Source organism: Geotrypetes seraphini, chromosome 4 (assembly GCF_902459505.1).
Source record: "Geotrypetes seraphini chromosome 4, aGeoSer1.1, whole genome shotgun sequence".
Lineage (NCBI taxonomy): Eukaryota > Metazoa > Chordata > Amphibia > Gymnophiona > Dermophiidae > Geotrypetes > Geotrypetes seraphini.
The window spans coordinates 13,331,011-13,343,401 of record NC_047087.1 but is presented as its reverse complement, the minus strand read 5'-3'; the positions used below and the strand labels follow the sequence as shown (position 1 = coordinate 13,343,401).

The window sequence follows — 12,391 nt, the reverse complement described above, 5'->3', positions numbered from 1 at the left end:
GATTCAGAATTTACACAGTCATATTCAGGTAACACATACATCTAACTCCTTTAGTAATTTTTGGTAAAATTACAATTTATTGTGAAATATTGTCAATGATTCTCAATTCTGCAAAAGGAAAAAAGAAATTGTGAGAAACACATGTTCTATGATGCTCATTATTTAAAAAAAGCAAAAAAATAAAATACATATAAGCTCAGGCTCTGAGAAAACAGTGTCTGTATTAAGGTGCTCAAATACGCACCCACATAACTTCACAGAGCACCCAGGCTCAACAAAGGCCTCATACAATAGAAGAAACAACAGGAGCAAAGCTGGAAGTCACTGGATGACAGCTAATAAACTAAACTGGCTAAGAAGTGGCTTCCTGGGGATTACATCACCATCAGTCGGGTGCTTGTGAACACCATGAGAAGAAAGTCTAGTCAGGCCCTCCGTGAATTGTACTCCTTCATAAGATACAGGCACTTGTGATCTGCTCGTCCCGATGCTCTCTCCAGGCTCCAATATACCTTTACTGATTTTGTGTGGGTTTTTTTCTTTAACAAGAACGTTAGTCCTCCAGACAAACTGAAAGAATAGAGTTGTACCAAGCCTATGTCCTTTTTTATTAATATTTTTGTCTCCACCTAATGGAGAGAGTGGCAGCTCTGGACCGAGTGTCTCTTTCTTACTGGTAGGAATCCCACTGTGACTTGTGCCTAGAAGCACCATGAACTGCAGCTTGGGACAAGAGACTGCAAACATTCCCTGCTCAACTGGGATAAAGACCTTGGCCCAAACTAGAGAATGACATGGAGACAAATTTTTCCCCATGAGTTATTTTCCTGTCCCCTGCCCCATTCCTGCAAACTCTGTCCTCAACTGCACAAGCCTCAAAAACTTTAAAATCATAAGTATTCGAGGCTTGTGTGGTTAAGGCAGAGTTTACAGGAATGGGACAGAGACAGCGACAAAACTTGGACAAGCCCTAGGGTCCTAACCTTACTGAACACCAGCCCAACTTCACTGTCTGTTCAAGTTAATGAAATACTGAAGGATTCCAGCATGCAACAGCCTTTATATTGGTGATGTTACTGGAACAGTTCAGAATCTCTACCACCATCTGCTGGCCGAGAAGAGACACAATTCACTGGTACAGACAGGTCTAGCTGGATGAGAAGGAAAGGTGCATTTTTGCCATGAGTAAGCCGCACTGCAGCTTTAGGGCTGTACTCGTTTATCGGAGATATCACTGCCAACCTAGAGGGTTAACCCTGAAGGTCATGTTTCATAAGTTTGTTCATTTTGGACTCAGTAAATGTTACTTTTAAGATTAGATTCAAGCAGGAAAGGCTTGAAATGACAGATCATAAACCCCCATCAATAAGAACAGGTCTGAGTTCATTTTAAAGTACATGATTTACAGCTAAAATGGAATTACAACATCCTCTCCAAACCTTTCATTAGGTATAAGCATGCCAAAAGAGACCCAGGAGAGCTGGAAGAGACACTGCACTCAGCTAAAATTGCAAATCTCTGCTCAGGACAGACAATTATCAATTGGTAAATATCCCAGAAGTAAACCCATTCCCCTTAATGACCAAATCCTGCACCACCGAGAGGATGCCTTGTTCTCAGTAACAGGCATCACTGCCTTACTGATGGACAAAGCTACAATCCTCTCAAGCTCATTATACATCTCTCCCAGGAGACAGAACACAAGGATATACACTGTAATGCACAAATAGTTTCCATTCGACAAACTCCAGAACTGCCTGCAGCTTTTTTTAATGTTAAATCAGATTCACCCCAGTAACTCACGTTTCACATAGACGTCACGACAGGACACTCCAGTGATTTCCAGTTTCCGTAAGTTCTCACTGACGCCGTATTCTGTAATGACAGCCATGCAAATTCAAATTAAAGAAAGAACTGAAGTCTGGCATGCAGGAGCTGTTTTCAGGCATCTAACGCTTCTCAACCCCCTTCCAGGAAGCACACCCAGGCCATTCGGATTTTCAGGTTTACCACATATGAGATGGACTTGCCTATATATTGGAGAACCACTCTCTCTCATGCACATTTACTGTGATAACCCTTATAATATAACCTGATTTGTATTAGTTTATAGTATTTAGCGTATTTTGTATGTTATCCTGTTCCCTGCCTAGATTTGTGGTTAGGCAGGTTATAAAAATTTTTTAAATAAATAAATCTAAAACTTAGGCCTCCTTTTACTAAACTGCGATAGCGGTTTTTAGCGCAGGGAGCCGCATTGAATGACCAGCACTGCTCCCGACGCTCGTAGAGTTCCTATGAGCGTTGGGAGCAGCACGGGTCATTCAGCGCGGCTCCCTGACTTAAAAAATGCTATCGCGGTTTAGTAAAAGGAGGCCTTAGGTTTATATACTGCATCAACCCCAAATTGGAGCTCGATTCGGTTAACAAAGATGAAAACAAATTCATAGTTTTTTGATAGAACTAGATAGAACAGTGGTAGACAATTCCGGTCTTCGAGAGCCGGAGCCAGGTCAGGTTTTCAGGATATCCACAATAAATATGCATGAGATAGATTTGCATCTCAAGGAGGCAGTGCATGCAAATCCATCTCATACATATTCATTGCAGATATCCTGAAAACCTGACCTGGCTCCAACTCTCAAAGACCGGAATTGCCTACCCCTGAGATAGAACATAAGCTTAAGCCAAAGTTTAATACTACCTAAACTGGCAAGGATCACTATCGGAGATATACAAAGGTTATTTTCCTATCATACAGCAATTGTCTAGATCAGTGTTTTTCAACCTTTTTTGGGCAAAGGCACACTTGTTTCATGAAAAAAATCACGAGGCACACCACCATTAGAAAATGTTAAAAAATTTAACTCTGTGCCTATATTGACTATATATAAAGTAATTCTCTTGAATAGGAATCAAATAAACACAAAGAAAGTATTTTATAATTACTTTATTATGAAATATTAAGTAAACAGAATAGTGAAAAATTATAAAATACTTTATTCAGTGCGAAACCTGGGCCTGTTTGGCTGAACACAAAGCTGATATTCTGGCTGGAATCGAAGAAAGACACACACGTAGCTCTTCGTCAACAGCTCTCAGTCTCTCTCTGTATTTGGTTTTTATAGCATACAAAAATAGACAAATATACCCTCCATCCTTTTTATTAAACCACAATAGCAGTTTTTAGCGCAGGGAGCTGCGCTGAATGCCCAGCGCTGCTCTTGACGCTCATAGGCTCCCTGCGCTAAAAACCACTATTGCGGTTTAGTAAAAGGTGACCATATTGTAAAATATAGACAGCAGATATAAATTCAGAACTGTGCATAGTAAGTGAAGGGAAGTTTTCATCTCTGGGAATTTACCCAGTTAACTATTAAGTTATTTGGGCAAATTCTTTTGAAAACTGTGGTAATACTGCCTCCACTTTGCTAAATTTAAAATAAAATCATTTTTCCTACCTTGTCTGGTGATTTCTGGTTGCACTTTCTTCTTCTGACTGTGCATCCAATCTTTCTTCCCTTCTATCAACCTGTATGCTTTCTCTCCTCCACACCTCATTCCCTCCCCCAACTTTTTCTTCCTCTCTCCCTGACCTTTCTTTCTTTTTTTCTGTTTCTCTTCTTTCCTTCTGTTTCCCTGCCTGCCCCCTTTCTTTCTTTCTCCCTGCCGTTCCCCAAGCCACTGCCACTGCCGCTGCCATCGGGGAACAGGACCCACCAATGGATAACAGGCCCCAAAGCCGACGCCGACGCATGCTCTCCCTGACGTCAATTCTGCAATCGGAGAGGAAGTTCCGCCCAGCCAGGCAGCGATTGGCTGGCCCGAACTTCCTCTCCGACTGCAGAATTGACGTCGGGGAGAAGAAGACTTATCGGCTCGATAGATTAGATCGCCAAGACAAAGTGAGTCCTGGGTGATCGACTCACTTTGCCTTGGCGAGCTACTGGCGCCCCTGCCTCGGGCCCCCTGTCAGCTCCGGGCCCGGCGGCCCTGCGGCACACCAGGCAACATCTCGCGGCACACTAGTGTGCCGCGGAACAGCGGTTGAAAAACACTGAGTTAGACAAGCGGAGACAAGCTGGAGGAAATCTAGAGACACAGATGATTACGAGAGTTATGAGATACAGTGGAAAGAGTATTTGCAATTACAGTATGTGAAAATGAAAAGCGCATATATATTCAGGAGAGGATTAGATCGGCTACAGATCGTCCTAAAATGAATACATGACTCGGAAAACTGGTTTACATCTTTATTTTGATCAATTTTATTGAAATGTTTGTACCTTTTATTCTGATCAATTTTATGCACTGCCTTTTATTGTATTTTATAGAAAATGTATGTATATATGCCGCTTAGAACCTCCCCGGTATGGCGGCATATAAATAAATAATAATATTGTTAGAGGATTAACTGAGAAGATTTGGAGAGCAGGAGGTGGTATTGATCCTCCAGTGAAGAATTTTGCAGATTACTTGGAAGAAAAAATTAAATGGGGTATGGGGGAAAGAATGTAGATAGTAGAAAGATTAAGACTCCGGTATCAGAGTGCAGCGATATGGGATAAATTTCAAGATATTTCTACCTCAGCGATTGCAAGAGTAATCCATGCCCTTACTGTAACTAGGGCTTGTAATGAGCCATGTTCCTCAAGCATCTTGAGTCAAATCTCTGATGAAATTGCTCCTTTCTTGACTCTACTGGTAAATAAATCCTTTACTGCTGGAATCTTTCCTGAGGGCTGTAAAGTCGGTACTGTTAAACCAGTGCTTAAGAAAGAGAGGTTAGACAAAGACCAAACGTGTAATTTTAGATCCATATCAGTTTTACCATTTCTGGCCTGGGTTTTAGACAAGGCAGTTTTTTACCACAATGAGAGGAGTTTATAGATCAAAATGTTTGTGTGAATAAAAAACAATTTGGCTTTAGGAAATTGCACAGTGTGGAGACCTTACTATTAGACACAACTGATGAGCTACGCTTAGGCATGGATCAAGGGATGTGATTTTGTATTGTCTCATGTGACATTTCTGCTGCATTTGACCCTGAAATTTTATTACCCAGACTTAGACATCTTGGGATTACTGGAACAGTGTGGAAAAGGCTTAGATCATTCTTAGTAATAATAATAACTTTATTTTTCTATACCACCATAGTCAAATGACTTCTAGGCGGTTCACATTGAAAGAAGGCTGGACAATCAGCGAATTACAGAATGCAAGAAGAGAAATGTTACATAAGAAATAGGGGTTACATGAGAAATTACATAAGGTTTGCAAAGGGGAAATATCATAGTGAGTGAAGGTCATCTGTTTAGACAGAAAAAATGTGTTTGCAGCAATGGAGAGATTTCACATGGATTTTTAGTTAAGAGGTGTTCTGCAAGGATCTGCACTATCTGTGACTTTTTTAACATCTTTTTGTCCCCTTTAAGACATCTGTTGGATGAGTTGGGGGTATCATATAGAATATATGCTGATGATGTTCAATTCTTTTTCAAGATTAACGAGTGGGGCAAGAAATTATCTATGAAATTAAATGATTATGGGATGCAGCTAAATGTTGAAAAAACTGAAATAACGATTATAGGTGAGCAGCAGGAACATCTTTGGCCTAGTCACATTATCATAAATGATTATCTGATTATCGTTAGTGAAGAGATCAAAATGCTGGGGGTAATCCTCAATGCAAAATTATCTTTTAAGTCTCAAATAATTAAAGGAGTGCAGGTTGCATACTTCGCAATCAGAAAGTTGCTCCAGCTGAAAAAGATCTTATCAGGTTAGGATTTCAGACAGGTCTTACAAACACTAGTGCTCTCAAAGCTTGATTACTGTAATGGTATTTACCAGGGTCTTCCATCCACCACCTTAAAAGCATTACCGATCATACAAAATTCCACAGCACGAGTCTTAACAGGAGCAGCACAGTATGAATATATTACATCAATTTTAAAGAAATTACACTGGTTGCCTATCATCGGGTACAGTTTAAGATTTTGAAAATAATCCATCTAAGGATATACGACACCCTTCCAGACTATCTGACCAAATGCTTGAAAATATATAAACCTAATAGTTTTGAGATCAGAAAATAGGATGCTATCACGAATAAGAGACAAAATTAAGCATGCTTCCACTAGTCTTGGTTTTCAATTGTGGGTCCGGTGCTTTAGAATGGACTGTCCGGAGAAACAAGTGGTAGAAAGCTGCTGTTATAGGGGGAAACACCCTCCAAGGATTCAAGACAAAGTTAGACAAGTTTCTGCTGAACAAGAACGTGCGCTGGTAGGGCTAGTCTCAGTTAGGGTGCTGGTCTTAGACCAGAGGGCCGCCGCGTGAGCGGACTGCTGGGCATGATGGACCAGTGGTCTGACTCAGCAGTGGCAATTCTTATGTTCTTAACTTTTTTGTAACAAAGAACTGCTAATTTGAAAATTACTTAAGGCTCATTTTTTTCGTCTTAGCTTTAACTCCCAGAGACCCAAATATAGAAAAAAACGTAAAAAAATGTTTTCGAACGTTCACATGTTGTTATAGGAGGCTTGTGATCCCTAAATCAGTGTTTTTTTTTTTATTTTGACATTTTAGTAACTTTTGGGGAGGATGTTGTAAAATTGCAACGCTGGGCCTGTAAGGTAGCAGAATTTCAATAGTGTCACTCTCTCTCTGAACACATGTAAGGAATAATTAAAAGTTTATTTGTACTTTACAGCTTATAAAGACCCACCTAAGTTTATGTATATACACAACAACAATAGTATAATAAAGAAAAAAGTAATTTTTATTATCAATTTAATACAAAAAATGAGTATCATATAAAAACGCAAATTTTTCCCTGTGAAGCGCCCATTGACTTCTATCAGCGGTAATCAAGAAATTTCGTATTTTTGCACAAAAAATTTCATGTTAGCGCAAATACGGGTAAAAACGGCCAGGCTATGAAATAGCACTTGTGCTATCTTCATAGCACGGTTTTGTGAATCGAGCCCTATATGTGCATGTTTTATTTGTTCATTTATTCAGTTATGGTAGTTCCAAAAACAGTTATTTTGCTCTGAAAAGCACAGGCGAACATTGCACTTCCTGCAAAGTGTGTTGGTATAGCCTTTTGCACAGTGTCGGCACCGTCCTCTATCGGCTTTGATGGGAAAATGTCCAATCATGTCCTTGCAAACTTCCTTTGGAGGGTGTGCATTTGACTTTTTGGCTGTCATGGCAGCTGAAGAACCTCCATCATCTGTAAACTGCCTCTTTTGGGAAGTCAAGGTGCCCCCTCTTGATGAAACTGGGCTTGCAGATGGTCGCCCTCGCTTTGACACTGACCCAGCCGTTCCGATCAGGATAAGAGAAGATGCCAACTGGGCCTGAAACATTCTCCTGTTTAGCATCTGTTTCTTTGGGATATCCAAAGCTTTGCAGTCCCTTTTGTACAGGAGCCAAGCATTGATCACAGCTAGGTTAATGGTGTGCCAGAAGATGTAAAGGTACCAGCGGTAGGACTTCAGTGGAAACTTGTATTTTGCTGCAAATGAGTCTAACAAATCCACTCCGCCCATGAATTTGTTATAGGCAGCCACGATATAAGGCCTCTCAACTTCAACAAATCTTTTGGCAGTTTTGTCCCAGCGTTGAATCTTCTCCACTGGTTGTGGACCAGCAAAGGAAGACACAAGTGTAACCTGTCTGTTGTCAAACCATTTCACAGCACAAATGTTGTGATTTGACTCCACTCTGACATCAAAGCTTCCTCTTCCCTTTTTCTTCAAGCTTTTCTCATCCTCAAGATTACAGTTTGGAAGGCGCACTTGTCTGGCTGTTCCTGTGTAATGAATTCCACAATCCAGCAGCCTAACTATCAATGGGATGCTGGTGAAAAAGTTGTCTGCATAGATCTTGTAGTTGTGACTATGTGGAAGTGTGGAAGCAAGTTTCATCACAACATCCCCTGATAGTCCAAGTTCAGATCTTGCCCGTATTCCATTCACACTGCCTTGGTACACATCAAAATCACAAAGTATACCAGAGATTCCAGTCCTTGCCCACAGCTTGAACCCCCATGGGTTTGGCTTGCCACGCATGTACTGTTTGATGCTGCTGAATTTCCCCCTGAAAGGGATCATCATTTCATCAACAGAGTTATGTTCTTCAGGGACCACTTTTAGGCATTTCTCTCTGAAAGCATCAAGCCATGGTCTGAGTTTCCAGAGTTTGTCACTTTTTTGTTCCATCTCAGACACGGTTAGATTGTTCACAAAATGTAATGATGTCAACAGAGACTGGAATCTGTTTCGTGACATTACATCAGCGACAGGACTGTATCTTGTGTCTGCTTCCCAGTACATACGGACTCCAGGCATTTGGACAAGACCCATCTTCAGATACATGCCAATCATCTGCTCTATTTCCTTTGTGTTTGTGTTTATAGATGATCCTTTCTTCTGAAAACTGTACTGATTTGTGTTATCTGCCAGAGCGTTGATCATATCTTCTGTCACAAACTTCTGAAAGTACTCCAGTGGTGTGCAGAGGGAATGGACATCATTACTCCAAAGCAGGCAACAGGGTTGTATGACTTCATGGCCAGATAAACAGACCTATTTACACATTCAACCATCCAATGGTGTTGCAGAACTGAACAATAGGTTCTATTAGTAATGTACATGAAGTTTTAAAAAGAAAAAAAAATGGGGGAGGGTTTATTTTGTAGCCTTAAATGTGATGTTGTAATATTACAACACTGGGTCTCAGGGGAGTGCAGACAAAACCTTGCTATCACTTTGACCCACTGTTGTAAAATTACAACATAGAAATAACCAGCTCTAAATCTCTTAAAATCAGTATATTCAATGATGTCATAAAATCTGCATGATCTACACATATTAATGATCACATAAAAAAATATTTCAAGCTTTTTACTTACTTTAGTCCTGATGTATCCCGTCCAAAACAACAAGATGATATACTCCAAAGCAGGCAACAGGGTTGTATGACTTCATGGCCAGATAAACAGACCTATTTACACATTCAACCATCCAATGGTGTTGCAGAACTGAACAATAGGTTCTATTAGTAATGTACATGAAGTTTTAAAAAGAAAAAAAATGGGGGAGGGTTTATTTTGTAGCCTTAAATGTGATGTTGTAATATTACAACACTGGGTCTCTGGGTGTTAAGCTGTCTCTCTGACATCCAATAAAATGTTTGAGAAGGACTTCAATTTTTTGTTGAACAATGTAAACAAAGCTGATCAATGTTTGTAATGTATTGGAAAATGTATGGTAAAATTTGACCTCTACTGTGTATGTTTACTTGTAAGCCACTTAGGAGATAAGTGGATAATAAGTTATTTAAATAAATAAAAGGATGAATCCAGAACTATGCATGCAACAGTGAAAGCAGAAGTTACTGATACAGTTGATTCGATGTGCACCATAAACATCAGACCTTTCTCTATGGTCAGAGTTGCAGAGAAGTTGGTTTCCATTGGCACAAAATATGGCCAGCTTTCTGCAGATCAGACACTTTCTTCTGCCAGAAGCATCTCGACATATTTCTGCTATTGCTGGGGAAAAAAAAAAAGCAGTACTGTCTGATGTGTTGCATCAACAAATTAAATTTAGTTTTACAACTGATCTGTGTACTGAAGATGGAACTGAAATGCCATTCATAACAGTAACTGAACACTACGTAGATGACAATTTTCATCTTCACTCAAGAATCCTTGCCATCAGAACCGCTTCCTAAGCACATTGCAGCTAACGTTAAGATCTACTGTGAAGGCAATCTTGGAAGAGTTTGGGGCTTACCGTTAGGACAATATCTACATTACTTGACAATGAAGTTAACATAAAGGCTGCATTCAAGGATCAACAGTGGAAATCATGCGCAAGTCACAACTTGAATCTGGTGTTGGTTCATTGACTGAAGCACAATGATGGCTCTGATGATTCTCTAGCTGCTGATGTAAGTGGGCTGATAAAGATCGCAAGAGACACAGTTACACTTGTCAAGCATTCAAGAATGCATCACAAGCTTGAGACTAACCTTAAGCAGTCTGTTCAGAGATGGAGCAGCATCTATACAATGCTGGAATCATATCAAAACATAACATATTAAACAACTGGCTACTGAGTAAGGTGATAAAAAACTTCAGAGGCTGCTTTTGGATTTGAATGACCTAATTTGTGTCTCATCCACCTTTGATGCGGCAAGAGTTTGATAAGACACCTACTCTCTGCAATGTACTCCCAAAGTGTGCTCAGTTGTTCAAACATCTGCTTCTGCAACAGATTCTGTACTTATTGCCGGCGTAAAGGAGCATTTGAACAGGTTCATCCATTACATAGCCTTGCTTCCCTTTTGCACCCATGTCTGAAAGGTCATTCAGGTGTCTTCCCGGAAGACATAAAAACACAGGCAACCGACTCTTTCAGGAGGTTGTACCAATAGCTCAAAATAGAAGGCTCAAGTTCAACATATCAGGATCCTCCAAAAGAATGAAAATGGATGCAACCGTTAGTTTTCTTTTTTTTTTTTTTTTTTTTTAAGTTCAATAATTTTTATTAAGTATTTTAAAGGATACAAGAATCATTTAAAGTACATAGAAACAAAATAAAGCTTTCTGTATATAAAATATATAAATCTATGTTTAACTGTATAGGAGCAAAGGCTCCAATTATTAAAAATGTATGTAAGGGATATATAAGATAAAGATGAGAGAGAGCAGTAAAGAAAAAGGAAAGAAAAATGAAAGAGAGAAGAGAGGAGAAGAAAAGGATAACAGGAGTGTCTAAGAAGATGAGCGTACATAGGAATCTAAGAATGACCATGGAGATTTGTTGTATTTCAAGTTCATGCAGGTTCGGAATGTAACTCTCTTCTCATATGCGTAGGATTCAAATCTATGATACATACTCAGAGAGTTCCACCAAAAGGTATAATCTAATAGCGAGGGTGATTTCCAATTTTTTAGAATGTGCATGAGGGCAGTCACCAACATGGTATCAATGAGTTTAGGTGGACAATTTGATTGTGTGAAACATGGGTGTTGAGAGCGAAGGATTACAATGTCTATAGAGATTTCTTCTGAGCAGTTAGTAATAGATTGTATGGTGTTCCAGACGTAGGTCCAAAAAGCACAGTTACTTACCGTAACAGGTGTTATCCAGGGACAGCAGGCAGATATTCTTAACGCATGGGTGACGTCACCGACGGAGCCCTCGGTACGGACCTTTTTAACTAGAAAGTTCTAGTTGGCCGCACCGCGCGTGCGCGAGTGCCTTCCCGCCCGACGGAGGAGTGCGTGGTCCCCAGTTAGGATAAGCCAGCTAAGAAGCCAACCCAGGGAGGAGGGTGGGACGTAAGAATATCTGCCTGCTGTCCCTGGATAACACCTGTTACGGTAAGTAACTGTGCTTTATCCCAGGACAAGCAGGCAGCATATTCTTAACGCATGGGTGACCTCCAAGCTAACAAAGAGGGAGGAGGGATGGTTGGCCATTAGGAAAATAAATTTTGTAACACAGATTGGCCGAAGTGTCCATCCCGTCTGGAGAAGGCATCCAGACAGTAGTGAGTAGTGAACGTGTGAACTGAGGACCAAGTGGCCGCCTTGCAGATTTCCTCGATGGGCGTGGAGCGGAGGAAAGCCACAGAAGCAGCCATAGCTCGGACTCTGTGTGCCGTGACAGCACCTTCCAGTGACAGACCGGCCCGAGCATAGCAGAACGCAATACAGGCAGCAAGCCAATTGGAAAGGGTTCGTTTGGAGACAGGATGACCCATACGGTTAGGGTCGAATGACAAAAAAAGCTGAGGAGAGGAGCGGTGAGCCCTGGTACGGTCAAGATAGTAGGCTAGGGCACGCTTACAATCCAGCGTGTGCAGCGCCTGTTCCCCAGGATGGGAATGGGGCTTAGGGAAAAAGACAGGCAACACAATGGACTGGTTGAGGTGAAAAGCTGAGACCACCTTAGGAAGAAATTTAGGATGGGTGCGCAGGACCACCTTGTCATGGTGAAAAACAGTGAAAGGTGGATCAGCGACCAGTGCATGCAGCTCACTAACCCTCCTGGCAGAGGTGATGGCAATCAGGAAAAGCACCTTCCAGGTAAGGAATTTGAGCGAAGTTGAGGCAAGAGGCTCAAAAGGAGGTTTCATGAGAGCTGATAAAACTACATTCAGGTCCCAGACGACAGGAGGAGGCTTCAGAGGTGGTTTGACATTGAAGAGACCTCTCATGAACCGGGAAACCAGAGGATGAGCCGTGAGAGGTTTTCCGAGGATAGGCTCGTGAAATGCAGTGATGGCACTGAGGTGGACTCTGATGGAGGTAGATTTGAGACCAGCATTGGACAGGGAGAGCAAATAGTCCAGTACAGATTCCACC

General features: G+C 41.0%; 1 protein-coding gene across 3 annotated transcripts in view; it reads right to left on the bottom strand.

Annotated features, from left to right (window-relative positions):
* Window positions 1-12,391, bottom strand: part of FBXO31 (F-box protein 31) — a 102,053-nt gene that overhangs the window by 66,950 nt on the left and 22,712 nt on the right. For all 3 annotated transcript variants that reach the window (XM_033942222.1, XM_033942220.1, XM_033942221.1), the window contains exon 2: window positions 1,804-1,875. Coding sequence is in view for 2 of the 3 variants with exons in the window: in XM_033942220.1 (XP_033798111.1) it covers window positions 1,804-1,875 (72 nt within the window). In the remaining variant the exon portion in view is untranslated. The remainder of the gene's footprint in view (window positions 1-1,803; window positions 1,876-12,391) is intronic.